General features: G+C 44.6%; 1 protein-coding gene across 5 annotated transcripts; it reads right to left on the bottom strand.

Annotated features, from left to right (window-relative positions):
- Window positions 1-1332: 1332 nt before the first annotated feature.
- LOC115181507 (ras-related protein Rab-40C) lies at window positions 1333-20526 on the bottom strand. 5 transcript variants are annotated; one of them, XM_029743427.1, is made up of 6 exons: window positions 20300-20526; window positions 17255-17315; window positions 10384-10444; window positions 8139-8216; window positions 5269-5491; window positions 1333-4530 (listed from the first exon to the last, which is right to left on the bottom strand). In XM_029743427.1, the coding sequence occupies exons 1-6, from the start codon at window positions 20439-20441 to the stop codon at window positions 4256-4258; spliced, it is 840 nt and encodes a 279-aa protein (XP_029599287.1). In that variant the 5' UTR covers window positions 20442-20526; the 3' UTR covers window positions 1333-4255. The 5 variants fall into 5 exon arrangements, with proteins under 5 accessions (XP_029599287.1, XP_029599289.1, XP_029599288.1 ...); XM_029743429.1 differs by lacking the exons at window positions 17255-17315; window positions 20300-20526 and adding exons at window positions 11051-11121; window positions 14981-15836; XM_029743428.1 differs by lacking the exons at window positions 17255-17315; window positions 20300-20526 and adding exons at window positions 11051-11121; window positions 14964-15835.
- Between the last annotated feature and the right edge of the window lie 5782 nt (window positions 20527-26308).

Genomic DNA, 26308 nt, shown 5'->3' with positions numbered 1-26308 from the left:
GCGAAGGTAACCTACATTTTATAGTGATTGGTTTGACAATCAGATGAAAACATAACTGGTTGTTTTCATGGCACATTAAAAAGTAGTTAATTTTTACAGTGAAATTACATGTCTTAAAAAAAGAAAGAATTTATAGTAAATGAGGGGCAGGGCCTCATACTGGCGCTAGCCTGGGGACGAGGTTAGTGTGTATGTATCGGGGCTAGTAGATGGCAGTGTTTCTTTGAGATGCTGTGATACTCATGTCTATGGTGCTAGGGTCTACATGCACTCTTTTTTACCGGTTTGACAGTTCCAAAGCAGTCACACATCCGCCACCACCTAAACAAAAACAATGATATGCTGTATATGTCAGTTACCACCAATTAGTGGTTGGTCTTTTGACCAATGAGATCAGATGTTTTGCCAATAATTGGGCAAAATATTAGAATTGGGCTGCCTGTGTAAATGCATCCTTTTTGTGTCAAAGTTTTGGTTAGACTTTAAGACTACTTATTGTTGGCAATGTCTGGTTTAACAAGTGTGGATTGCAGTCACTCCTTGTCCATAGACTGCTTTCAAGGTAAAGAAACAAACATGTTAATGTCAAATCTAAACTATCCCTTTACAATAGAACATCAGACCCTGGTTCAGGCTCCTGAGTGGTGCAGTGGTCTAAGGCACCACATCTCAGTGCTAGAGGCTATATAACTACAGACCCTGGTTCAGGCTCCTGAGTGGTGCAGTGGTCTAAGGCACCACATCTCAGTGCTAGAGGCTATATCACTACAGACCCTGGTTCTGGCACCTGAGTGGTGCAGTGGTCTAAGGCACCACATCTCAGTGCTAGAGGCTATATAACTACAGACCCTGGTTCAGGCTCCTGAGTGGTGCAGTGGTCTAAGGCACCACATCTCAGTGCTAGAGGCTATATCACTACAGACCCTGGTTCTGGCTCCTGAGTGGTGCAGTGGTCTAAGGCACCACATCTCAGTGCTAGAGGCTATATCACTACAGACCCTGGTTCAGGCTCCTGAGTGGTGCAGTGGTCTAAGGCACCACATCTCAGTGCTAGAGGCTAGATCACCACAGACCCTGGTTCAGGCTCCTGAGTGGTGCAGTGGTCTAAGGCACCACATCTCAGTGCTATAGGCGTCACTACAGACCCTGGTTCGGGCTGTATCACAACCGGCCGTGATCGGGAGTCCATAGGGCAGCGCACAATTGACCCAGCATCATCCAGGTTAGGGTTTGGCCGTCATCGCAAATAAGAATTTGTTCTTAACTGACTTGCCAAGTTAAATAAAAGGTTACATTTTTTTAAATCACAGAAGACACCATACAACAACTTGATAATGTTAAGAACAGTTTTTATTGTGAAAAAAGTCTCTGCTTTTCATACCCTAGCCTAAAACTGTACAATCAATAATTTAAAAACAACATGTTTCGGCTTGTTTTTTTTAAGAACACTCTTGCGCTCGCTCGATCACACACTCCTTGTTTAAATTACCCAGCAGCAGCTACAACCAAAGGAAAATAGATATGCATCCCAAATCGCATCCTATTCCCTATGTAGTGCACTACTTTTGACCAGGGCCCATTGGGATATGCACTACATAGGTAATAAAGTGCTCTTTTGGGACACACCCATAGTGTTTACATTTTGTGTTCACCATCATTTCTCTTCCCTTAGTCCAAAATGGCCCCCTATTTCCTATTAAGTGCACTACTCTGTTCAAAAGCAGTGCTCTATGTAAGGAATAGGGTGCCATTTGGGACGCACATAACAACCTCAACTCAGGCAACATCAGGGACACCCCCAAACGGGGCCCTTCTCCTGACATGGTCACAAAACGCCATCTCCCATCATTCTTTGCTAACTTTTTTTTTTTTTTTTTTTAAACAGTCCATCATAATAATAACATTAATCCCATCTGGAGAAATAATTTGAGAAGGAAAAAAATATAATATCTCTGTGTTTCAAATTACACCCTATTCCCCCATATTAGGGCACTTATTCTAAAAAGTACTGCACTATTTTGAAGAATAGGGTGTAATTTGAGGCCTTCCTAATGTCAGACTATTATAAGGTCAACATCAAAGGGTGGTGTCGTAATAAAACACATTACAATGTCAAAAGGTTTTAAAATGAAGGACAAAAAGGTTTTGTTGAAAGCTCGTCTTCTCTACATGTTGAAGGTAGTGGGTCCATATTATGATGTGCTGCACAAGAACCAAACACCTCTTCCCTCCTTTACAGTCTACAACTAACAGATCACTATTAGGACTCTATTGGCACCCTATTCCCTAGATAGTGCACTACTTTTGACCAGGGGCCATAGTGACTAGGGTGCCATTTGAAAGAACAGCATGACAACCTTTTGATATTACCAGTACTAGAGGTTTTCCCTGACCTCATGACCTGACCATGTGGCCTAACCAGGAAAACCTCACGGAGAGGGAGGCCTGGGAAAAGGCTGTGGGGGAGAAGCTTCTTTATAAAAAGCAGACAGAGTTAAAGTCCTATTTTCTTCATTCATACAATACTGGACTTTGAGGCGATGGATGCAATTGTTGCATACAAACTACATAAAACAAAGGCCTTTTCTCAATTACATTTGCTCAACTCCTGCCTCCCTCTCTCCTCCATCCTCTCTCGCCTCCTTTTGAAAAAGGTCAAAGGTGATCGAGGAGAGGCGGTGAGAAGGGAACGTGGATGAAAATGCTACTTATATAAAATGAAGACTCCTCTCCACTCACGCATCATCAGGCAAATGATGTTTACAGGGTGGAATCCCCAATAAATGTGTAACGTGATTTAAAAAATAAAAAAACATTTCAAAAAGTGTTCCGTGAAGGATACACATGACTATCCTTGATGAAAGGTGACTATCGAGGAGGGGAGGAGCCTCTTCCGTTCGTCTACAAACTAATTGGCACGACTCGACCACTTTCCGGATCACGCAGAAGAGAAGACGGAGAGAGGAGACTTTTTCCCAATTGAGAAAAGGCCATTCATACATCCATAGAAGAGTCTGTCCTTCAAGTGGTTGGCTCTGCAGACTCTCTCTGAGACCAGAGGGACAAGTTAGTTCAGTAAAACACAGAATAATAAGGGAGAAAAATAGCTTTGATGGCCAGGAGATTTCCCTGAATAGGAGAAACTCTGGGGCTCCATGCTCACGTCGCTGACTGTCTGTGTAGGAAAACAATATGGCCGCCCTGCAGTGAGAAGAGAACACCACTCAGCCTGACAACCAGGCTTCATTGGGTGAGTCTGGGACTGCGTTCTAAATGGCACCCTATTCCCTACATAGTGCACTACTTTAGTCCAGAGCTCTATGGGCCCTGGCACCCTATTCCCTATATAGTGCACTACTTTAGACCAGAGCCTGTATAGGGAATAGGGTGACGTTCACTGGCTGCACTGGAAACTGGTGCAGAGAGGAGAGCAGGAGCAAGAGAAACGAAGGAAAGGAGGAGAGAGAGAAAGGAATGAGAGGAAAACTGGCAGGCAGACTGGATGACTCTGGGGAGAGAGAAGACAAAAAGATAAGAGGAGGGTAGGGAAGGGAGATGGGGGGAGGTAAAGAACAAGGAGAGAGGGAGATGGGGGGAGGTAAAGAGGAAGGGAGTGCGAGAGAATGCAAAGTGAGGCAGATGGATAGATGTAAAGTGGAAGAGAGGGAGAAGGGAGGGAGAGAGCATGCAGAGTGAGATGGAGAGAGAGAGGGAGAGCAGGCAGAGAGAAGGATGTAAAAAGCTGCAGAGATCCATGAAGAGAACATCTATTATTTAACATATGAATCATGGGACAGCAGGAGGCAACACTCTGATCAACAGAGAGAGAAAGGGAGGGAAGAAGAGAGGAGGGGAAAACACTAGAACTCAGTAGGGTTGTGTGGATGTATTCTGGGTGTATTTCTACTCCAGCACAGTGGAACGAGGTGTACACACACACCTCCCTCCTCCTACAGTAGGTTTCACCACCCTCCTCTCCTCCCCCAGGGTTTCTCCTCCCCCAGGGTTTCTCCTCCCCCAGGGTTTCTCCTCCCCCAGGGTTTCTCCTCCCCCAGGGTTAGGGTATGGGGTAAGGGCTAGGTCTGTTTCAGGGTATTTGTTCCCTTCGGGGTGTAGGGTAGGTCTCAGACTTGGTTCTCTCCACAGGCCCTACACATCCTCTCCTCAGCTTGTCTGTCCCCTCAGTGGAAGGGAGGGGGTCTGTTTCAGTGTGTTTAGGGTGTGAGTCTCCCCCTCCCCCAGACAGGGTCTATCACTAGGAGATTTTACAGTTGTTGCGTGTGCAGTTCTGTGGGGGGCTCTGGGGGGGTTTGATAGATTTAGAACGCTTCAGACTGTTCCCTTTAGACCCGCCCGCCGCGTTGGCCAGAGAATAGGACCGTCCGTGCATCATCACTGCGTTCATCCCATTGGCCATAGAGAAGGACTTGAGGTGGGACTTTATCGCCACGGGCAACGGCAGCTTGTCAATCAGGTGGACGGGCGTACAGGAGACAATCGCTCTGCAGCACAGGTCCTGGAGAGTGAAGACTGGGGGGAGAGGGGAGGAGAGAGAGTTAGTTCATACACAAGAGATGCTAACCTTAAAACAAACTTGTTCTGTCCTGTTACAGCATTAGCTAGCTAGCAACCTGCTAACCACAGATCATTGGCTAGCTAGCAACCTGGTAACCACAGATCATTAGCTAGCTAGCAACCTGCTAACCACAGATCATTAGCTAGCTAGCAACCTGGTAACCACAGATCATTAGCTAGCTAGCAACCTGCTAACCACAGATCATTAGCTAGCTAGCAACCTGCTAACCACAGATGAAAGATATCGTGTGGTAACTTTACCAGTAGTAAACATCTGGTGATTCAGAAAGGAACAAGGGAGAACTTCTTTAGATGTGCTTCTAAAGAGGTCCTCCGTAGCTCAGTCGCTAGAGCGCGGCCCTCCGTAGCTTAGTCGCTAGAACATAGCACTTGCAACACCGGGATAGTGGGTTCAATTCTCGGGACCGTCCATACGTAAAATGTGTGTACGCATGACTAAGTCACTGCTAAATGGTATACATTATAATATTAAAAGTAGGACAGCTTTATGTAGGCTGCATCTTATTATTCTCCTTCTGGTGCTCCTAAACCCTGGATTTTGTAATTACTGCCCATTTATATAATCTATACCTTGAATACTTTTATTGTGCTCCTACATTTTTTTTAATTAGGAGCACATGTACTCCTTGTTAAAAATGTCAGTGTCAAGGTCCTCCCCCCACCCCCTCCTACCTCTGTTGGGCTTCCAGAACTTCTCCATGCCGTGCCTCATCAGGACGATGCGAGACAGCTCTGTGAACGACTCGATGACGTTGAAGTTGCAGAGTGGGCTGACCTCAAAGAAGGTCATGCCATTCTTCTCAGCGTACGCCCGGGCCTGCTCCGTAGGAACCTGACGCTTGAACGCCAGGTGGAGCCGGTTACCGACCAGGATACGAGGTACACCCGGGGCATGCTGATGGGAGGGAGAGGGGGGCATTTAAGTGATTTACAGGAAGTAGAAAACCGTAGTAAGTAATAGAAAGCCTTGGTTGGAACTGTTAGAATTGTCTCTTTCAGATAACAGAGAGATCAGGGACCAGTTTCCCAAAAGCATCTTAAGGACACGTTCATCGTTAGAACCCTTCGTAGATCTCCCAGCTGTTTCCCAAAAGCATCATTACTAAAGTTGGTGTTTAAAAAGCTTGTTATTTAATGATTGCCTCAGACCACTCTTAGAGTAGCCAAGTACGTGGTTAGATGTGTTTTCTACCCCACCGCATCACTTTATACACAGAAGATCTCCACTATACACAACATCAACATTTTCATCTGTCTGTGACAGAACCAACTTGACATTGACTACAAATACAAAGCTGCCCGTTTCTTTGCATAACAAGGGAAGGATAGAGGCCCCAGATGAAAACCCAGATGACTATATTAAAAGATACATACAGTACACACTACCTATATATTGGAATGATACATTCAATTGAGTTTTATTTAGCTATTTGTACGCTACTGTCGAATAAAAAATGTCCCTCAATATACACTGTGTACAAAACATTAAGAACACCTTCCTAATATTGAGTTGCATCCCCCTTTGCACTCAAGGCTTAACCCGTCTCCTCCCCTTCAACCCGTCTCCTCCCCTTCATCCCGTCTCCTCCCCTTCAACCCGCCTCCCTCCCTTCAACCCGTCTCCTCCCCTTCATCCCGTCTCCTCCCCTTCAACCCGTCTCCTCCCCTTCATCTTCAACCCGTCTCCTCCCCTTCATCTTCAACCCGTCTCCTCCCCTTCAACCCGTCTCCTCCCCTTCAACCCGTCTCCTCCCCTTCATCTTCAACCAGTCTCCTCCCCTTCAACCCGTCTCCTCCCCTTCAACCCGTCTCCTCCCCTTCAACCCGTCTCCTCCCCTTCATCTTTAACCCGTCTCCTCCCCTTCATCTTTAACCCGTCTCCTCCCCTTCATCCCGTCTCCTCCCCTTCAACCCGTCTCCTCCCCTTCAACCCGTCTCCTCCCCTTCATCCCGTCTCCTCCCCTTCAACCCGTCTCCTCCCCTTCAACCCGTCTCCTCCCCTTCATCCCGTCTCCTCCCCTTCAACCCGTCTCCCTCCCTTCAACCCGTCTCCTCCCCTTCAACCCGTCTCCTCCCCTTCATCCCGTCTCCTCCCCTTCAACCCGTCTCCCTCCCTTCAACCCGTCTCCTCCCCTTCAACCCGTCTCCTCCCCTTCAACCCGTCTCCTCCCCTTCAACCCGTCTCCTCCCCTTCATCTTCAACCCGTCTCCTCCCCTTCATCTTCAACCCGTCTCCTCCCCTTCAACCCGTCTCCTCCCCTTCATCTTCAACCAGTCTCCTCCCCTTCAACCCGTCTCCTCCCCTTCAACCCGTCTCCTCCCCTTCATCTTTAACCCGTCTCCTCCCCTCCATCTTTAACCCGTCTCCTCCCCTTCATCCCGTCTCCTCCCCTTCAACCCGTCTCCTCCCCTTCAACCCGTCTCCTCCCCTTCAACCCGTCTCCTCCCCTTCAACCCGTCTCCTCCCCTTCAACCCGTCTCCTCCCCTTCAACCCGTCTCCTCCCCTTCATCTACACTGATTGAAGTGGATTTAACAAGTGACATCAATAAGGGATCATAGCTTTCACCTGGATTCACCTGGTCAGTCTACGTCATGGAAAGAGCAGGTGTGTTTGTCCACTCAGTGTATTTCATGTGCAACGTGCACATCTGAATGTAGTGGACTACATTAGGGGAAGCATTAGAATAAACCACCTCAATATACTTGTAGCCATAGTTGATAATATCTCTCTAGGAGCTGATCTGTCGTCAGTATTGTGGAATCATTCTAATGTTAAGGTACGATTGGAAAGGGAGAACGCTGATCTGAGAACTGTGCTTCCTTTCTATCAATCCTATCAGTATCCATCCTATCAGTATTGACACACGCTGCAACAACGCACTTAACGAACGTTCTCTCTACATGGTGTTTTGGGAAACGCATGTTACATCTTGGGCCGTTGTAGGAGAGATACATGGTTAAAACACTCGTAAGCCTGAGTTCCATCGCTATGGGAAACGGGCCCTGGTCTTTCTAGCGGCTTCACCTCTCATTCTACCAATCAAATTCTCTAGTCTATTTTCTCTCTCTCCCTCCCTCTTCTTTCTCCTTCCCTCCCTCCAATCTTCTGTCTCTCTCCCCCCCTCTTTCTCCTCCCCTTCCCCCCCTTTTGTCTCTCTCTCTCCCGCTCTCGCTCTCTGAATGACAGGAGTCCAGTTGCAGGGTACTGTAGACTAGAGGTGAACCAGGAAAGACATCTTCACCAAACACCACCCCCTGAGAGAAACACACACACACACACACACACACACACACACACACAGGGAGGATGTCCTCTAGGCTTCTGCATCCCAGCCATCAGGAAGGACATGGGTGTGTCTACAGCAGTACTCTGGGCCTATTCTGTTCTGTTCACAGGTGTGTGTTGAGGACTATGGGACAAGGTCTCTCCTTTCCTTTCCTCTCCCTCCCTCCCTCCCTATCCTCTACCCTCCTCTCCCCTATTTCCCTTCCTCCTCTCTCACCTCCCCTATTTCCCTTCCTCCTCTCCTCCCTTCATACCTCGTCAATCTCTCGTATCCAGCGGTCGATGCCTTCGAACGACCAGCGGTTTGCGATGTCATACACCAGCAGGATCCCCTGGAGAACACATACATCAGGCATTGTTCTTCATGTCCTGTTTATAGAAGTAGGAGGAGCAGACAGGGCCAGCCAAAAACACTCAGTAGGGGACTTGTGTCAGTAGAATGTGTGTGTACTATGTCATTAGATTGTGTGTACTAGATTAGATGAGTTTATTAGTCATATGCACAGAGTCTCAGATGTAATTGCAGGGTACAGTGAAATTCTTAAGCTCCAACAGTGCAGGTCAAAAAGAGAAATACATGAAACAATAATACATACTACAGTTGAAGTCAGAAGTTTACATACACCTTAGCCAAAGACATTTAAACTCAGTTTTTCACAATTCCTGACATTTAATCCTAGTAAAAATTCCCTGCCTTAGGTCAGTTAGGATCACCACTTTATTTTAAGAATGTGAAATGTCAGAATAATAGTAGAGAGAATGCTTTATTTCAGATTTAATTTATTTTATCACATTCCCAGTGGGTCAGAAGTTTACATACACCCAATTAGTATTTGGTAGCATTGCCTTTAAATTGTTTAACTTAGGTCAAACGTATCGAGTAGCCTTCAACAAGCTTCCCACAATAAGTTGGGTGAATATTGGCCCATTCCTTCTGACAGAGCTGGTGTAACTGAGTCAGGTTTGTAGGCCTCCTTGCTCGCACACGCTTTTTCAGTTCTGCCCACACATTTTCGATGGGATTGAGGTCAGGGCTTTGTGATGGTCACTCCAATACCTTGACTTTGTTGTCCTTAAGCCATTTTGCCACAACTTTGGAAGTTTGCTTGGGGTCAATGTCCATTTTGAAGACCCATTTGCGACCAAGCTTTAACTTCCTGACTGATGTCTTGAGATGTTGCTTCGATATATCCACATAATTTTCCTCCTTCATGATGCCATCTATTTTGTGAAGTGCACCAGTCCCTTCTGCAGCAAAGCACCCCCACAACATGATGCTGCCCCCCCCCCGTGCGTCACGGTTGGGATGGTGTTCTTCGGCTTGCATGCGTTCCCCTTTTTCCTCCAAACATAATGATGGTCATTATGGCCAAACAGTTTTATTTTTGTTTCATCAGACCAGAGGACATTTCTCCAAAAAGTACAATCTTTGTCCCCATGTGCAGTTGCAAACCATAGTCTGGCTTTTTTATGGCGGTTTTGGAGCAGTGGCTTCTTCCTTGCTGAGCGGCCTTTCAGGTTGTCGATATAAGACTCGTTTTACTGTGGATTTAGATACTTTTGTACCCGTTTCCTCCAGCATCTTCACAAGGTCCTTTGCTGTTGTTCTGGGATTGATTTGCACTTTTCGCACAAAAGCACATTCATCTCTAGGAGACAGAATGCGTCTCCTTCCTGAGCGGTATGACGGCTGCGTGGTCCCATGGTGTTTATACTTGCGTACTATTGTTTGTACAGATGAATGTGGCACCTTCAGGAGTTTGGAAATTGCTCCCAAGGATGAACCAGACTTGTGGAGGTCTACAAATGTTTTTTCGGAGGTCTTGGCTGATTTCTTTTGATTTTCCCATGATGTCAAGCAAAGATGCACTGAGTTTGAAGGTAGGCCTTGAAATACATCCACAGGTACACCTCCAATTGACTCAAATTATGTAAAGTAGCCTATCAGAAGCTTCAAAAGCCATGACATCATTTTCTGGAATTTTCCATGCTGTTTAAAGGCACAGTCAACTTAGTGTATGTAAACTTCTAAACCACTGGAATTGTGATATAGTGAATTATAAGTGAAGTAATCTGTCTGTAAACAATTGTTGGAAAACTTACTTGTGTCATGCACAAAGTAGATGTCCTAACCGACTTGCCAAAACTATAGTTTGTTAACAAGAAATTTGTGGAGTGGTTGAAAACCAAGTTTTAATGACTCCAACCTAAGTGCATGTAAACTTATGACTTCAACTGTATATATACACACACTATGTCAGCAGAATGTGTGTACCATGTCAGCAGAATGTGTGTACCCTGTCAGCAGAATGTGTGTACCCTGTCAGCAGAATGTGTGTACCCTGTCAGCAGAATGTGTGTTCCCTGTCAGCAGAATGTGTGTACCCTGTCAGCAGAATGTGTGTACCATGTCAGCAAAATGTGTGTACCCTGTCAGCAGAATGTGTGTACCCTGTCAGCAGAATGTGTGTACCATGTCAGCAAAATGTGTGTTCCTACCTGAGCCCCTCTGGAGTAGGACCTGAAGATGGTGCAGAATCTCCCCTGTCCTGACGTGTCCCTGAGAGAGAGAGAGAAGAGAAGAGAAGAGAAGAGAAGGAGAGAAAGAGAGAGAGAGAGAGAGAGAGAGAGAGAGAGAGAGAGAGAGAGAGAGAGAGAGAGAGAGAGAGAGAGAGAGAGAGAGAGAGATGAGTTAACCACAGTTAAAGGGCTATTCCGCCACTTTTCAACCTCATATTCATCATCTCCAGCACTGTACATATTGTCTACATGTGAAACGCTGCGTTTCTATGATCTGTGGTTAAAAAGAGAAGGTCCTAAAAAATGTTTTTATCTGTGACATCACAGGATAGGATTCAAAGTAAGAAAAACAGTGATTTTAAAAACCTGCATCGAGTTTCTAGCCACAAATATCACTGTTTGAATATCACTGTTTTTAAAATGTTTTAACTTCGGATGATATCGTCGAGTAAAACATTTTTAACATATTTGTTTCCTCAAAACGTAGAAAATGTGCCGTTTTCACATAGTGTCAATCTGTGGTGTAGCAAATGATTATCCAAGATAAAACACAGATAATGCACTTCAGAAAAAAGGGTAGAGTAAGAAGTATTCATGACTTCTCTTTCGGCCAACGCCCCTAAACTACACTACCTCATATAAATACCTTGGTTTCCTGTCTGATCTTTGAGGAGGGTATAAAGTCTTCATCAGATTGTGCAGGTAGAGCGTTGGGGTCTGTTGGTAGTAAACTGAACATCTGTAAAGACCTTAGCTGTGTTTGAATACCCATACTAACATACTACATACTTAATGAGTATATACTACATACTTAATGAGTATATACTATTAGTTCATTTTAGTATACTGTAAATGAACAGTATCGTTTCAGTTGAGCGTACTAGCGTTTCACCTGTCTACCGGAAGTTGATGCTGTTGCTATGCATCCTACACAACCCTCCTGACTGATAATGTTTCACACAACTCTCCTGACTGATAATGTTTCACACAACTCTCTTGACTGATAATGTTTCACACAACTCTCCTGACTGATAATGTTTCACACAACCCTCCTGACTGATAATGTTTCACACAACCCTCCTGACTGATAATGTTTCACACAACTCTCCTGACTGATAATGTTTCACACAACTCTCCTGACTGACAATGTTTCACACAACTCTCCTGACTGACAATGTTTCACACAACCCTCCTGACTGATAATGTTTCACACAACCCTCCTGACTGATAATGTTTCACACAACCCTCCTGACTGACTGTTTAGACATTTTTAGCAAATGTATTTAAAATGAATCCCAGAAATACCTCTTTGTATTCACACCCCTTTGCTATGTCCCTACAGATTGAGCTCAGGTGTATTTACATTGATCATCCTTGATGTCACTACAACTTGGAGTCCACCTGTGGCCAATTCAATAGTTTGGACATGATTTAGAAAGAAACACACTTGTCTATTTAAGGTCCCACAGTTGACAGAGCACGTCAGAGGAGAACACTCCACCACGACGTCAGAGGAGGAGAAACCTCCACCACGACGTCAGAGGAGGAGAAACCTCCACCACCACGACGTCAGAGGAGGAGAAACCTCCACCACCACGACGTCAGAGGAGAAACCTCCACCACCACGACGTCAGAGGAGAAACCTCCACCACGACGTCAGAGGAGGAGAAACCTCCACCACGACGTCAGAGGAGGAGAAACCTCCACCACGACGTCAGAGGAGGAGAAACCTCCACCACGACGTCAGAGGAGGAGAAACCTCCACCACGACGTCAGAGGAGGAGAAACCTCCACCACGACGTCAGAGGAGAAACCTCCACCACGACGTCAGAGGAGGAGAAACCTCCACCACGACGTCAGAGGAGGAGAAACTTCCACCACGACGTCAGAGGAGGAGAAACCTCCACCACGACGTCAGAGGAGAAACCTCCACCACGACGTCAGAGGAGGAGAAACCTCCACCACGACGTCAGAGGAGGAGAAACCTCCACCACGACGTCAGAGGAGAAACCTCCACCACGACGCCAGAGGAGGAGAAACCTCCACCACGACGCCAGAGGAGGAGAAACCTCCACCACGACGCCAGAGGAGGAGAAACCTCCACCACGACGCCAGAGGAGGAGAAACCTCCACCACGACGCCAGAGGAGGAGAAACCTCCACCACGACGCCAGAGGAGGAGAAACCTCCACCACGACGTCAGAGGAGGAGAAACCTCCACCACCACGTCAGAGGAGGAGAAATCTCCACCACGACGTCAGAGGAGGAGAAACCTCCACCACGACGTCAGAGGAGGAGAAACCTCCACCACGACGCCAGAGGAGAAACCTCCACCACGACGTCAGAGGAGAAACCTCCACCACGACGTCAGAGGAGGAGAAACCTCCACCACGACGTCAGAGGAGAAACCTCCACCACGACGTCAGAGGAGAAACCTCCACCACGACGTCAGAGGAGGAGAAACCTCCACCACGACGTCAGAGGAGGAGAAACCTCCACCACGACGTCAGAGGAGGAGAAACCTCCACCACGACGTCAGAGGAGGAGAAACCTCCACCACGACGTCAGAGGAGAAACCTCCACCACGACGCCAGAGGAGGAGAAACCTCCACCACGACGCCAGAGGAGGAGAAACCTCCACCACGACGCCAGAGGAGGAGAAACCTCCACCACGACGCCAGAGGAGGAGAAACCTCCACCACGACGCCAGAGGAGGAGAAACCTCCACCACGACGCCAGAGGAGGAGAAACCTCCACCACGACGTCAGAGGAGGAGAAACCTCCACCACCACGTCAGAGGAGGAGAAATCTCCACCACGACGTCAGAGGAGGAGAAACCTCCACCACGACGTCAGAGGAGGAGAAACCTCCACCACGACGCCAGAGGAGAAACCTCCACCACGACGTCAGAGGAGAAACCTCCACCACGACGTCAGAGGAGAAACCTCCACCACGACGTCAGAGGAGAAACCTCCACCACGACGCCAGAGGAGGAGAAACCTCCACCACGACGCCAGAGGAGGAGAAACCTCCACCACGACGCCAGAGGAGGAGAAACCTCCACCACGACGCCAGAGGAGGAGAAACCTCCACCACGACGCCAGAGGAGAAACCTCCACCATGTCCAAGGAGCTGTCCGTAGTTCTCCAAGATAGAATTGTGACGAGGCATATATCTGGGGAAGGGTATAAAACTATTTCTAGAGTGTTGAAAGTTTCCTAGAGCACAGTGGTCACCATCATTGGGAAATGGAACAAATATAAGACCGCTCATTTCTACGCTCCAAAATGGCCACCTAGCTTCCCAAAGCCAAAAGGCCTTCAGCTGTACAGAGTGGGGCTGAGTTGAAATGAACTATTGATCTCTCTGTTACTCAGAGGGCAGATCGATGCATCGGTCACCACAGACAGGGTTGGGTAGGTCCTGTCCAGCACTACTTTACTGCTTCACACAACTCTCCTGACTGACTGCTTCACACAACTCTCCTGACTGACTGCTTCACACAACTGGACTGACTGACTGCTTCACACAGCTGGACTGACTGACTGCTTCACACAGCTGGACTGACTGACTGCTTCACACAGCTCTACTAACTGACAGGTAGTGACGACCTGGGTGGCAGGTAGCCTCGCGGTTAGAGCGTTGTGCCAGTAACCGAAAGGTTCGAATACCCAAGCTGACAAGGTGAAACACCTCTTGATGTGCCCTTGAGGAAGGCACTTAACCCTAATCTACTCCAGGGGCACCGTACTATGGCTGACCCTGTAAAACAACACATTTCACTGCACCTATCATACTACTACTGTCTGACCCTGTAAAACAACACATTTCACTGCACCTATTATACTACTATGGCTGACCCTGTAAAACAACACATTTCACTGCACCTATCATACTACTATGACTGACCCTGTAAAACAACACATTTCACTGCACCTATCATACTACTACTGTCTGACCCTGTAAAACAACACATTTCACTGCACCTATCATACTACTATGGCTGACCCTGTAAAAACAACACATTACACTGCATCTATCATACTACTACTGTCTGACCCTGTAAAACAACACATTACACTGCACCTATCATACTACTACTGTCTGACCCTGTAAAACAACACATTTCACTGCACCTATCATACTACTATGGCTGACCCTGTAAAACAACACATTACACTGCACCTATCATACTACTATGGCTGACCCTGTAAAACAACACATTACACTGCACCTATCCTACTACTATGGCTGACCCTGTAAAACAACACATTACACTGCACCTATCATACTACTATGGCTGACCCTGTAAAACAACACATTACACTGCACCTATCATACTACTATGGCTGACCCTGTAAAACAACACATTACACTGCACCTATCATACTACTATGGCTGACCCTGTAAAACAACACATTACACTGCACCTATCATACTACTACTGTCTGACCCTGTAAAACAACACATTACACTGCACCTATCCTACTACTATGGCTGACCCTGTAAAACAACACATTACACTGCACCTAGCCGATGTATCATGAATTCATAATAAACCTTTATATGCCACCCACGGTTCAGTTGTCTTTCCAGAAAGAGAACATCTCATATCACTGTATCCTGTAGTCTGACTGGTGAGAGAGAAAGCTGAAAGGGAGATGGTATCTGAGTGGTGATTGGGTAGCGTTAAGGGAGTTAACAGGGAGATGGTATCTGAGTGGTGATTGGGTAACGTTAAGGGAGTTAACAGGGAGATGGTATCTGAGTGGTGATTGGGTAGCGTTAAGGGAGTTAACAGGGAGATGGTATCTGAGTGGTGATTGGGTAACGTTAAGGGAGTTAACAGGGAGGTGGAATCTGAGTGGTGTTTGGGTAACGTTAACATGGCTTATTTGCATAAAGGCCTACTGAAGCTCTGATTGGCTATTGCGCACCGGGCTACTGAGACTCTGGTCCTGGATGTTTGTATTAGGTTTTATTTACTGCAGTATCTATTAATTGTCCAAACGCACGGCAGCTTTTCCACTCTATACTGATATAGAATGTTCACCAATGCCCTACTCTACGTCATTCCCAAACATTCTAAGAATTTACGAAAACGTGAAAATGACCATCTCTAAGTGCTCGCTTGTCAGAAGATGTAAAAACATTTTTGTCATATTTTTCCTGGGGTGTACATGAACAGATTAAGATTTCATGTTGCTAAAACGCTGTCAGTTCCACTTTAAGGGTGTTAACAGAGAGATGATACTATCTATGAGGACTTATGTATTTTTAATCAGTTAATTTACCTCGTCTGACTCTAACCTCTCTCACACACACACACACGTAATGATGACACCCGCTGGGTGCCGGCTAACAACATGTAGGATGTATTAACCACAACGTGTAGGATGTATTAACCACAACGTGTAGGATGTATTAACCACAACGTGTTGATTCAACATGTAGGATGTATTAACCACAACGTGTAGGATGTACCAACCACAACATGTAGGATGTATTAACCACAACGTGTAGGATGTACTAACCACAACATGTAGGATGTACCAACCACAACATGTAGGATGTATTAACCACAACATGTAGGATGTATTAACCACAACGTGTAGGATGTACTAACCACAACGTGTAGGATGTATTAACCACAACGTGTAGGATGTACCAACCACAACGTGTAGGATGTACTAACCACAACATGTAGGATGTATTAACCACAACGTGTAGGATGTACCAACCACAACATGTAGGATGTACTAACCACAACATGTAGGATGTACTAACCACAACGTGTTGATTCAACATGTAGGATGTACTAACCACAACATGTAGGATGTACTAACCACAACGTGTTGATTCAACATGTAGGATGTACTAACCACAACATGTAGGATGTACTAACCACAACATGTAGGATGTTCTAACCACAACATGTAGGATGTACTAACCACAACGTGTAGGATATACTAACCACAACATGTAGGATGTACTAACCACAACATGTAGGATGTACTAACCACAACATGTAGGATGTACCAACCACAACATGTAGGATGTACCAACCACAACATGTAGGATGTACCAACCACAACATGTAGGATGTACCAACCACAACATGTAGGATGTATTAACCACAACATGTAGGATGTACTAACCACAACATGTAGGATGTACCAACCACAACATGTAGGATGTATTAACCACAACATGTAGGATGTACTAACCACAACATGTAGGATGTACTAACCACAACATGTAGGATGTATTAACCACAACGTGTAGGATGTACTAACCACAACGTGTAGGATGTACTAACCACAACGTGTAGGATGTACTAACCACAACGTGTAGGATGTACTAACCACAACGTGTAGGATGTACTAACCACAACGTGTAGGATGTACTAACCACAACGTGTAGGATGTACTAACCACAACGTGTAGGATGTACTAACCACAACATGTAGGATGTACTAACCACAACATGTAGGATGTATTAACCACAACATGTAGGATGTATTAACCACAACATGTAGGATGTACTAACCACAACATGTAGGATGTACTAACCACAACATGTAGGATGTACTAACCACAACGTGTAGGATGTACTAACCACAACGTGTTGATTCAACATGTAGGATGTACTAACCACAACATGTAGGATGTACCAACCACAACATGTAGGATGTACCAACCACAACATGTAGGATGTACTAACCACAACGTGTAGGATGTACCAACCACAACATGTAGGATGTATTAACCACAACATGTAGGATGTATTAACCACAACATGTAGGATGTACTAACCACAACGTGTTGATTTAACATGTAGGATGTACTAACCACAGCTCCAGTTTGACTCTCCTCCCATCCAGCAGAATAGTGGTGGTCTTGTAGTCGATACCTGGATGGAGGAGAGAGGGAGGAGGGTGAGAGAGAGGGGGAGGTTGAAAGACAGAAGAGAAAGTGGTAGGGAGGAGGGTGAGAGAAAGAAGGGAGAGGTATTAGACATTAAAAAGCATTATCAGTCCTTATAGCAGTGTGTGTGTGTGTGTGTGTGTGTGTGTGTGTGTGTTCGGCTTCAGAATGTAGAAGGACACATGTTGTGCCTGTGTTGCAGTTCTCCACTTGGGTGAGAAATCTTTGCTCTCGTCTTGACCAATCAAATGACTGCTTTCGCAGAGGTCTAAGGCACTGCATCTCAGTGCTAGAGGCGTCACAACAGACCCTGGTTCGATTCCAGGCTCATTCACAATTGGCCCAGCGTCGTCTGCGTTAGAGTTTGGCCTGGGTAGGCCGTCATTGTAAATAAGAATTTGTTCTTAGCTGACTTTCCAAGTTTAAAAAAAAAGGTTAAATAACATTTTAAAATTCACCAACTTGCATTATTTTATTTTAAAGGAACTCAGTCCAGCTTTAAAAACTTACTCTTGAAAGGTATAATAGTAGTTGGGTAGTACATCATCAGTTCCTCGTCATGTCAGACATTACAGACCTTAGAGAGATATTTAGAACCTGTCAGAAATGTCCACATCAACTAGCCCATGGCAGATAACGCTTTTTAACTGAGCTTTTTTAGCCCATAGATACTGTTGTCATGTTTTTGTTACTCAAATATCACATGAATACACATTAGACATGGCAAAATGTATAGAATTGCAAGGAAATCACCTTTAAAACGGTTACATTTTCTCCACCAACAAGAGGGCTGTGCACAGCCTATCATGAACAGTGCCTGTCCCCATAGAGGTGTGAACAGTTTGTATCATGAACAGTGCCTGTCCCCATAGAGGTGTGAACAGTTTGTATCATGAACAGTGCCTGTCCCCATAGAGGTGTGAACAGTTTGTATCATGAACAGTGCTTGTCCCCATAGAGGTGTGAACAGTTTGTATCATGAACAGTGCCTGTCCCCATAGAGGTGTGAACAGTTTGTATCATGAACAGTGCCTGTCCCCACCGAGGTGTGAACAGTTTGTATCATGAACAGTGCTTGTCCCCATAGAGGTGTGAACAGTTTGTATCATGAACAGTGCTTGTCCCCATCGAGGTGTGAACAGTTTGTATCATGAACAGTGCCTGTCCCCATAGAGGTGTGAACAGTTTGTATCATGAACAGTGCCTGTCCCCATAGAGGTGTGAACAGTTTGTATCATGAACAGTGATTGTCCCCATAGAGATGTGAACAGTCTGTATCATGAACAGTGCCTGTCCCCATAGAGGTGTAACATTAGATAGTTCATGAAGACAGAGCATCTCCCCCTTCTCTCTCTCTCGCATATACATTAGTTATTCTCTATCTTCTCCATATCTCCGGGGGATTTCTCTGATGGAGCTGGGAGTGTGTGAAGCAGCTCTTTTGAAGCCACAGACCAGCAGCCCTGCTCCCCCCCCTCCCCCATCCCTCTCTTCTCTCTCCCTCCATCCATCGCCCCCAACTATCAGCAGCAGTAAGCTGTCACATCCAGCAGCACCATAACACCCAGACAGGCAGCCGTCCCCTCTCCTCATGCCCAAGGAGAGCTCACCCCATCGGGTATGAATCTGTCACAACCTCCCCTCTCCACTGAGAACCTCCAGGACTCAGACAGTCACACGACAGCTAGCCTGTAGACACCCCTAGCTCTGAACGATAATGACTGGGGATTCCCAGCCACAATGTTATTGTATTGAAGAAAAATAAATAAAGAAACCACACAGCCTTTCAAATGACTTAACAAGGACAACGTACGCAGTTCAAAAAACACCCTGATAAACTGGTGTGGAAGCTATGATTCCAAGCATGATGGTAGCTAATGGGCGTCTCCGACTCAACACACCCTGACAAACCAGAATAGAAGGCATCTGGTGTTCCTCGGGCTAAGGTCATGGTGACTGTGTAGCTACACTCTCAGGGGACCTGCTGGGTGTGTGTGTGTGGAGTGTGTGCACTCTAGAATACAGGGCTTGTTGTAGGACTGAGAAGTCATTCAAACCAGGGGTGGGAGTAAAGGTCTGGTTTGAAAAGCTTCTCATGTTAAAACTTTATTATTTAAAAATAAAATATACCGGATAGGTGCAGTGAAATGTGTAGTTTTACAGGGTCAGACAGTAGTACGGCGCTCCTGGAGGAAATTAGGGTTAAGGGCCTTCCTTAAGGCACTTAAGGCAGAGATTTTCACCTTGTCGGCTCGGGTATTGGTACCAGCGACCTTTCAGTTACTGACCCTTCTGCTGTAGCTCATGCATTATTAGTTAGTGAGACGGTGACTGGACCTTTGTTTGGGAGAAGTCTAGCTAGATTATAAAAACAGGAGTGAGCGGAGTATGAGTGAGACAATATGAATGTGTCTGCATTGTACAGATGTTTTTACAGGAACGGAAAAGATTATTCACTTACCACACACAGCGGACTTGTACGTGTGTCTGTTTTTATATGGTGTGTGTGTGTGTAGATGGTGTGTGTGTAGCTCTGTGTGTACATTTGTGTTGTGTGTCCGTGCGTCTGTATCCTTGTGTGTACATTTGTGTTGTGTCCGTGTACTTTTGTGTTGTGTCCGTGCGTCTATCCTTGTGTGTACATTTGTGTTATGTGTCCGTGCGTCTGTGTGTGTCCATGACTATGTGTGTTTGTGTATTTTTATTTATTAGGGATCCCCCATAGCTGCTGCCAAGAGTTAATGTATGTGTGTCTGTATGTATCTCTGTGTGTGTGTGTGTGTGTGTGTGTGTGTGTGTGTGTGTGTGCAGTACATTTTCAAGTTAGTCATTTAGCAGATGCTCTTATCCAGAGTGACTTCCAGTTAGTGCACTCATCTTCAGATAGCTAGGTTGGACAACCACACATCACAGTAAGTACATATTTCCTCAATAAAGTAGCTATCAGCAAAGTCAGAGGTAGTGACTCACCGCTGCTGTAAGCGTATGGGGACTCTGCAGATCCATCCTGTAGGCTGTCTAGTATCTCCCCTTTCCCCACATCACTGTCCCCCACCAGGAGGAACTTCAACAGGTAGTCATAACTCTTCACCGGGCTGCCCTGGGTACCCATCCTGCCTTCCTCACATCTGTACCCTCACACACTGGGGGAGGAGGGGGAGAGGATGGAGGCAGAGGGGGACTTAGGGGGGAGGCAGGTGGGGTGGGGGGGATGGAGGCAGAGGGGGACTTAGGGGGGAGGCAGGTGGGGGGGGGGGCTGGAGAGAGGGGGGAAACAGGTATAGTCTATTCCAGCAGAGAAGTTAGAGGAGTCAAGAGTCTGTGTGGTCCTTCAGTTCAGAATCCTTGATTAGCCCACTGTTGTGTGTCGAGGTGGGGTTGAGGCGCTGCTACAGGTTAAAACACCTGGCCACCATTGTAGCTTGGCAAGTCTGAATGATGCAGCAATAGTGGACACAATTAATAAAAAAGTCCCTCCAGGTTAAACAGCTTGCAGGAGTATGGAAGTACAGTGTGCTGCTCAAAACCAAAACATCCCTTGGACAGGAATTTGGCAGGGTACCAGTGGTGGTTCAAATAACGTCACTGCTGAAAGCAAGCTGCGAGCAGAAATCCTGATCTTCCAACCTCAATACCGTTTATAACCGGTATTTAACCACCGACTTCTCTGACTGTGCTAGCGCTTCAATCAGAACACCTGTCACAGTTTAAAACAGCCGTTACATTTAAAATACAACGCTGTTGCGTCATCAACAGACGGTTAGTAAACGAACCTTGTTGTGTGCTATATGGCAATAACCTCTCTTTAGATGAAAACAACATGTTTGTTTTGTGGACGTAACGTTAGCTAAACTGTATATTTTAAGGATGTAGCTAGCTTCCTAGCTCGCTAACAGGCTGTCTGTGTCCGGGTCCTTATTGTTAGCGTAACGTTAGCTAGCGAGTAATGCCATTAGGGGCTAGCTATCGCAACAAAGAAAGTGAGTTTTATCAAGAACATCTAATGTTATAACGTTACAGCCTATGTTGAGCCCACAAAACAAAAATGTTCATAACCTGTTTATTTTAACTAGATAGTTAGCAACCCTGTTATAGTAATTAAAAGGGTAAATAGGCAGCTAGCCAGAATGGTAGCTAGCAAGCTAACTACTGTTAGCTCATGAACAACAGCTTTGCGTGGCTGGCAAGACAGGAGGAGCTAGCTAGTTGGCAAGACAGGAGGACCTAGCTAGCTGGTAATGCTAGTTCGCTAGATATTCGTGGTTAGTTGACAAGTGTCAAGTCAAATCAACGACAGAGGTCAACATCCGAATTAAATAACATACCCTATGTATCAGTTTCCCAGAGCTTTCATTCTTAAAGGTAATAATTGTACGAGTAATCTCGTAACCTGTAGAGAACTGGACTATCCTCTTCCTAACTGGTTTACAATGCTGGCTTCCTTAGTAGCGATTGCTAGCTAACTTCACCCGAGACTGGCTGCTCTGAAATCGGGCCCCTCTCTCTTGTCCGGACAACAAAGATCCGTAACTTCCCGACCTTTTCCTTGCCTTGGTTCTATCCAGAACTTGCAGCTTGCCGTATTTTCTCGTGGGTCCAAAAGCACAATTTGAGATATAAGGTTTTAGTCCAAGTCCAAGCATTTGAAAATCTCAGTTTGTAAAATCATACATGTTTTCCTTCACGCTCAATCAGATTCGCGATAACACACTGTAGCTGACAGATAGGCACTGCACAGTCTGGCGCTCGAGGTTCCCGCTCCGCCCTTGCCAGCCTCTGATTGGATACACATACGTACAGAATGATGCGATTGGCTATCAGAAAAATCAATCATAAAATCTGTCAACAACACATCGAGAGTGTGGAAGTGACTGAGATAATGGACAGATTCGACTATGCTGATCGTACTGATCACTGGTCTATGACCCGTGATGTAAACGGAACAAAAGCAGTGAAGGAGGAGCGTCCTTCTCAAATGGAACGGTAATCTGCGCTGCTCGGTCGTGTTGTCAACAAGGCAGCATGGTGCATCGTCCAGAAACATACATCTCTTTCCAATAAAAATATATGTTTTGCATTTTTCAAATTAGTTTTCATTGGGAAGGTAGATACAGCGTTTATATCAAAAGCAATCGCTTTTTCATGTCATAAGACATAATCCTACACATTACTCCACGAGCTTAATTATGTCACTTTTGTTTTGAGACGATTTCGCCATGGGCTTTGATTGGGGTACCTGGCTCACGCCTGGGAGGCAGCCCGGTTCTAAAACGAATGCAATCAACTTTCACCCGGTGCAAAACACGCCTTATCGGGCGCCCCGGACAGATTAATCGAATGCCTTCAATGATAATCAGATAATAGAATGGATTAAAGCACTGGCTCAAACCAAAAATGTATAAAAAACAATGGGAAAATATAGTAATACTAGTAACGTCATAAATGTTGAAACAAATGACACGGAAGTAACCTTAACAAACACTTTTGTGTGGGATACTGCCAGTTGACAGAGGGTGTGAATGTGTGTCAAACCTGTTTGAAAATCCATGACTCATTACCTCTCTCCTCTCCCACGGATAAATACTCGAATTAATGAATGAATGACTGAATGAATTAATCACACACACATGACACGGTGCTGAGGGTGCTGCAGCATCCCCTGAAAAATGGAAAATAATATATATATATTATAATAATATATAATAATATAATATATATATATATATATATATATATATATATACATACACACACTACATACACACACTTAGTGGACCGATATAGGTTTCCGTATCGCCGGCAAATATTTTTTAGATATCTATTTTTTATTTATTTTATTTATTTCACCTTTATTTAACCAGGTAGGCAAGTTGAGAACAAGTTCTCATTTACAATTGCGACCTGGCCAAGATAAAGCAAAGCAGTTCGACAACATACAAAAACACAGAGTTACACATGGAGTAAAACAAACATACAGTCAATAATACAGTAGAAAACAAATAAGACTATATACAATGTGAGCAAATGATATGAGATAAGGGAGGTAAAGGCAAAAAAGGCCATGGTGGCAAAGTAAATAAAGTATAGCAAGTAAAACACTGGAATGGTAGATTTGTAATTTGAAGAAAGTTCAAAGTTAAAATATAAATAATATGGTGCAAAGGAGCAAAATAATAAATAAAATAAATAAATACAGTAGGGGAAGAGGTAGTAGTTTGGGCTAAATTATAGATGGGCTATGTACAGGTGCAGTGATCTGGGAGCTGCTCTGATAGCTGGTGCTTAAAGCTAGTGAGGGAGATAAGTGTTTCCAGTTTCAGAGATTTTTGTAGTTCGTTCCAGTCATTATTTCAGGATATTGTGTATCCTTGGACATAAACAGAATTCATGTAAACATTACAATTTTAAAAACATAGCTTGTCCAAGAAAAGTAGTCTCTTGACAGGGTAAATTAAGCTGCCTACAAATTTCTGTACTGAATTCAATATTACCACTACCTTTTTAAAACCATGTGTATATTTATTACCCAAAAACAATCATTATTATTTCTTTTTCTATATTTAATTTTAACACAGGCCAGGCCCTGTTGTTACTTCATATCCCAGCGATAATGCTTTGCATTACCCTGGGAAGAAAACATTTACATCTGCTCAACTTACCCCAAGGCAAACATTTTGACTATGTTAGCCCACATATCTACAAGGATGCACTTTCATGCTCGGTTTAGGACCTCATATTGAAGCTTGTAGGCTGCGTTTACACAGGAAGCTCAATTCTGATTTCCCCCCACTAATTGGTCTTTTGACCTATCACATCAGATCTTTTCACATCAGATCTTTTTCAGAGCTGATCTGATTGGTCAAAATACCAATTAGAGAAAATAAATTCTGAATTGGGCTGCCTGTGTAAATGCAGCCATAGATATTTATTATTTGAATGTATTTGCACTAAGATCTTTTGGATGGAACATGGAATGTTTAGATCAACTGGTGCCAGGGTTCGTCACGATAAGGATGCTTTACATTTGCTTGAAAATAAAGATTTAGATCAGAACAAAGTATATAGAATAATCTCTTCATTATGTATGGTAAATATTATACACAGAAATGCAAGTGGTTAAAAGAAAAGCCAAGATTCTTAATTTTAGAAATTGTATTTAATTTGAAAATGTTGCATCGTCTGAAAAACCGGTAAAGCAAATCGAAACCCTAGAGGCCTGTGAAGCATTACTGTATCTATCTCTGTTTAAATGTGCATACTCATGTGTATAAAGTTGTCTCTGTTATTTAAATATATATATTTTACATTTATTTAACTAGGCAAGTCAGTTAAGAACAAATTCCTATTTACAATGACGGCCTACCGGGGAACAGTGGGTTAACTGCCTTGTTCAAGAGCAGAACGACAGATTGTCAGCTCGGGGATTCAATCCAGCAACCTTTCGGTTAGTAGTCCAACACTCTAACCACGAGGCTACTTGCCGCACCAAAATTATTTGTTATACTGTTTTATAAGATACATTTTTAAATTGTGTTAGATTTGTTGTTTATATATATACACACAAATATATATATATATATACACACTACCAGTGAAAAGTTTTAGAACACCTATTCATTAAAGGTTTTTTTTTTATTTTTACTATTTTCTACATTGTAGAATAGTGAAGACATCAAAACTATGAAATAACATACAATAAATCATGAAGTAACCAACAAAGTGTTAAATAAATCCTTCTTAAAAGTTCATTTGTGGAATTTCTTTCCTTCTTAATGTGTTTGAGCCAATCAGTTGTGTTGTGACAAGGTAGGGGTTGGAATACAGAAGATAGCCCTATTAGTGAAAGACCAAGTCCATATTATGGCAAGAACAGCTCAAATAAGCAAAGAGAAATGACAGTCCATCATTTAATTTCATTAAGACATGAAGGTCAGTCAATGCGGGAAAAAGTGCAGTCGTAAAAACCTTCAAGCGCTATGATGAAACTGGCTCTCATGAGGACAGGAAAGGACAGGAAGACCCAAGGTTACCTCTGCTGCAGAGGATAAATTCATTGGAGTTACACACACCTATAAAACACACACCATGACAGGACTCCAGACACACACACACACACACACACACCATGACAGGACTCCAGACACACCTATAAAACACACACTATGACACCATGATGTGCATGTACTCACAACCATGAGGCAAACGCACACACAGCTATTTCACACAAACACTACTGACAGATACACAATCTATGGGAACAATATTGTATGAACCAAGCACTTGGTCGATAACTCCCATTGGAATAATCTGCTTTAGCTTGATAAAAACTCAAGATACTTTACTAATGGATTATACCAACCATCATCATCATCACGATGATGCAGATAATATATGTTAACCCTGGATTATCCATCACCAATCTGAATCTCAGTGTGTCTGTTGTGTTGTGTTTGTGTGGCCAACAGGGCTCTGGTATGATGCTTCAGGACAGGCCTCCCACATTCCTCTAGGTTCCTGCCTTGTCATTGGAATGTCCTTGACTAACCCCTGTGCAGAAGCTGGTGTGTAACAGACACTCCACATACATATCCTCACACACTGACTGGAACCCTCCAGGAACTGTGGAGGGGAATCATACTTGACTATGAGGGATCCCAAAGGAATAGAAGGTGGTGTGTGGTGTGGTTGTAGTGTTGTGTGTGTGTAGTGTTGTTTGTGTGTGTCCAATCCATAGCGGTTCCTGCTGCTGCCTTTAGAGCAGACATTTATACCAACGCTGTAGCAGTGCTGGTGTAGGATATAATTCATCCCACACCCTTCTAGCTCCCCATCTCTCTCTCTCTCTCTCTCTCTCTCTCTCTCTTTAAACTGGAAAACAATGAGGCTACTCCTTTTCAAATCAACTGGGACTTTATTATTATGAAAGCGACATTGGGGATACGTCCCATATAGCCCTAGTCAAAAAGTAGTACACTATTT

The sequence above is a fragment of the Salmo trutta genome, unplaced genomic scaffold (genome assembly GCF_901001165.1).
Source record: "Salmo trutta unplaced genomic scaffold, fSalTru1.1, whole genome shotgun sequence".
NCBI lineage: Eukaryota > Metazoa > Chordata > Actinopteri > Salmoniformes > Salmonidae > Salmo > Salmo trutta.
The sequence above is the reverse complement of the archived record's forward strand: the minus strand, read 5'-3'. Positions and strand labels throughout refer to the sequence as shown.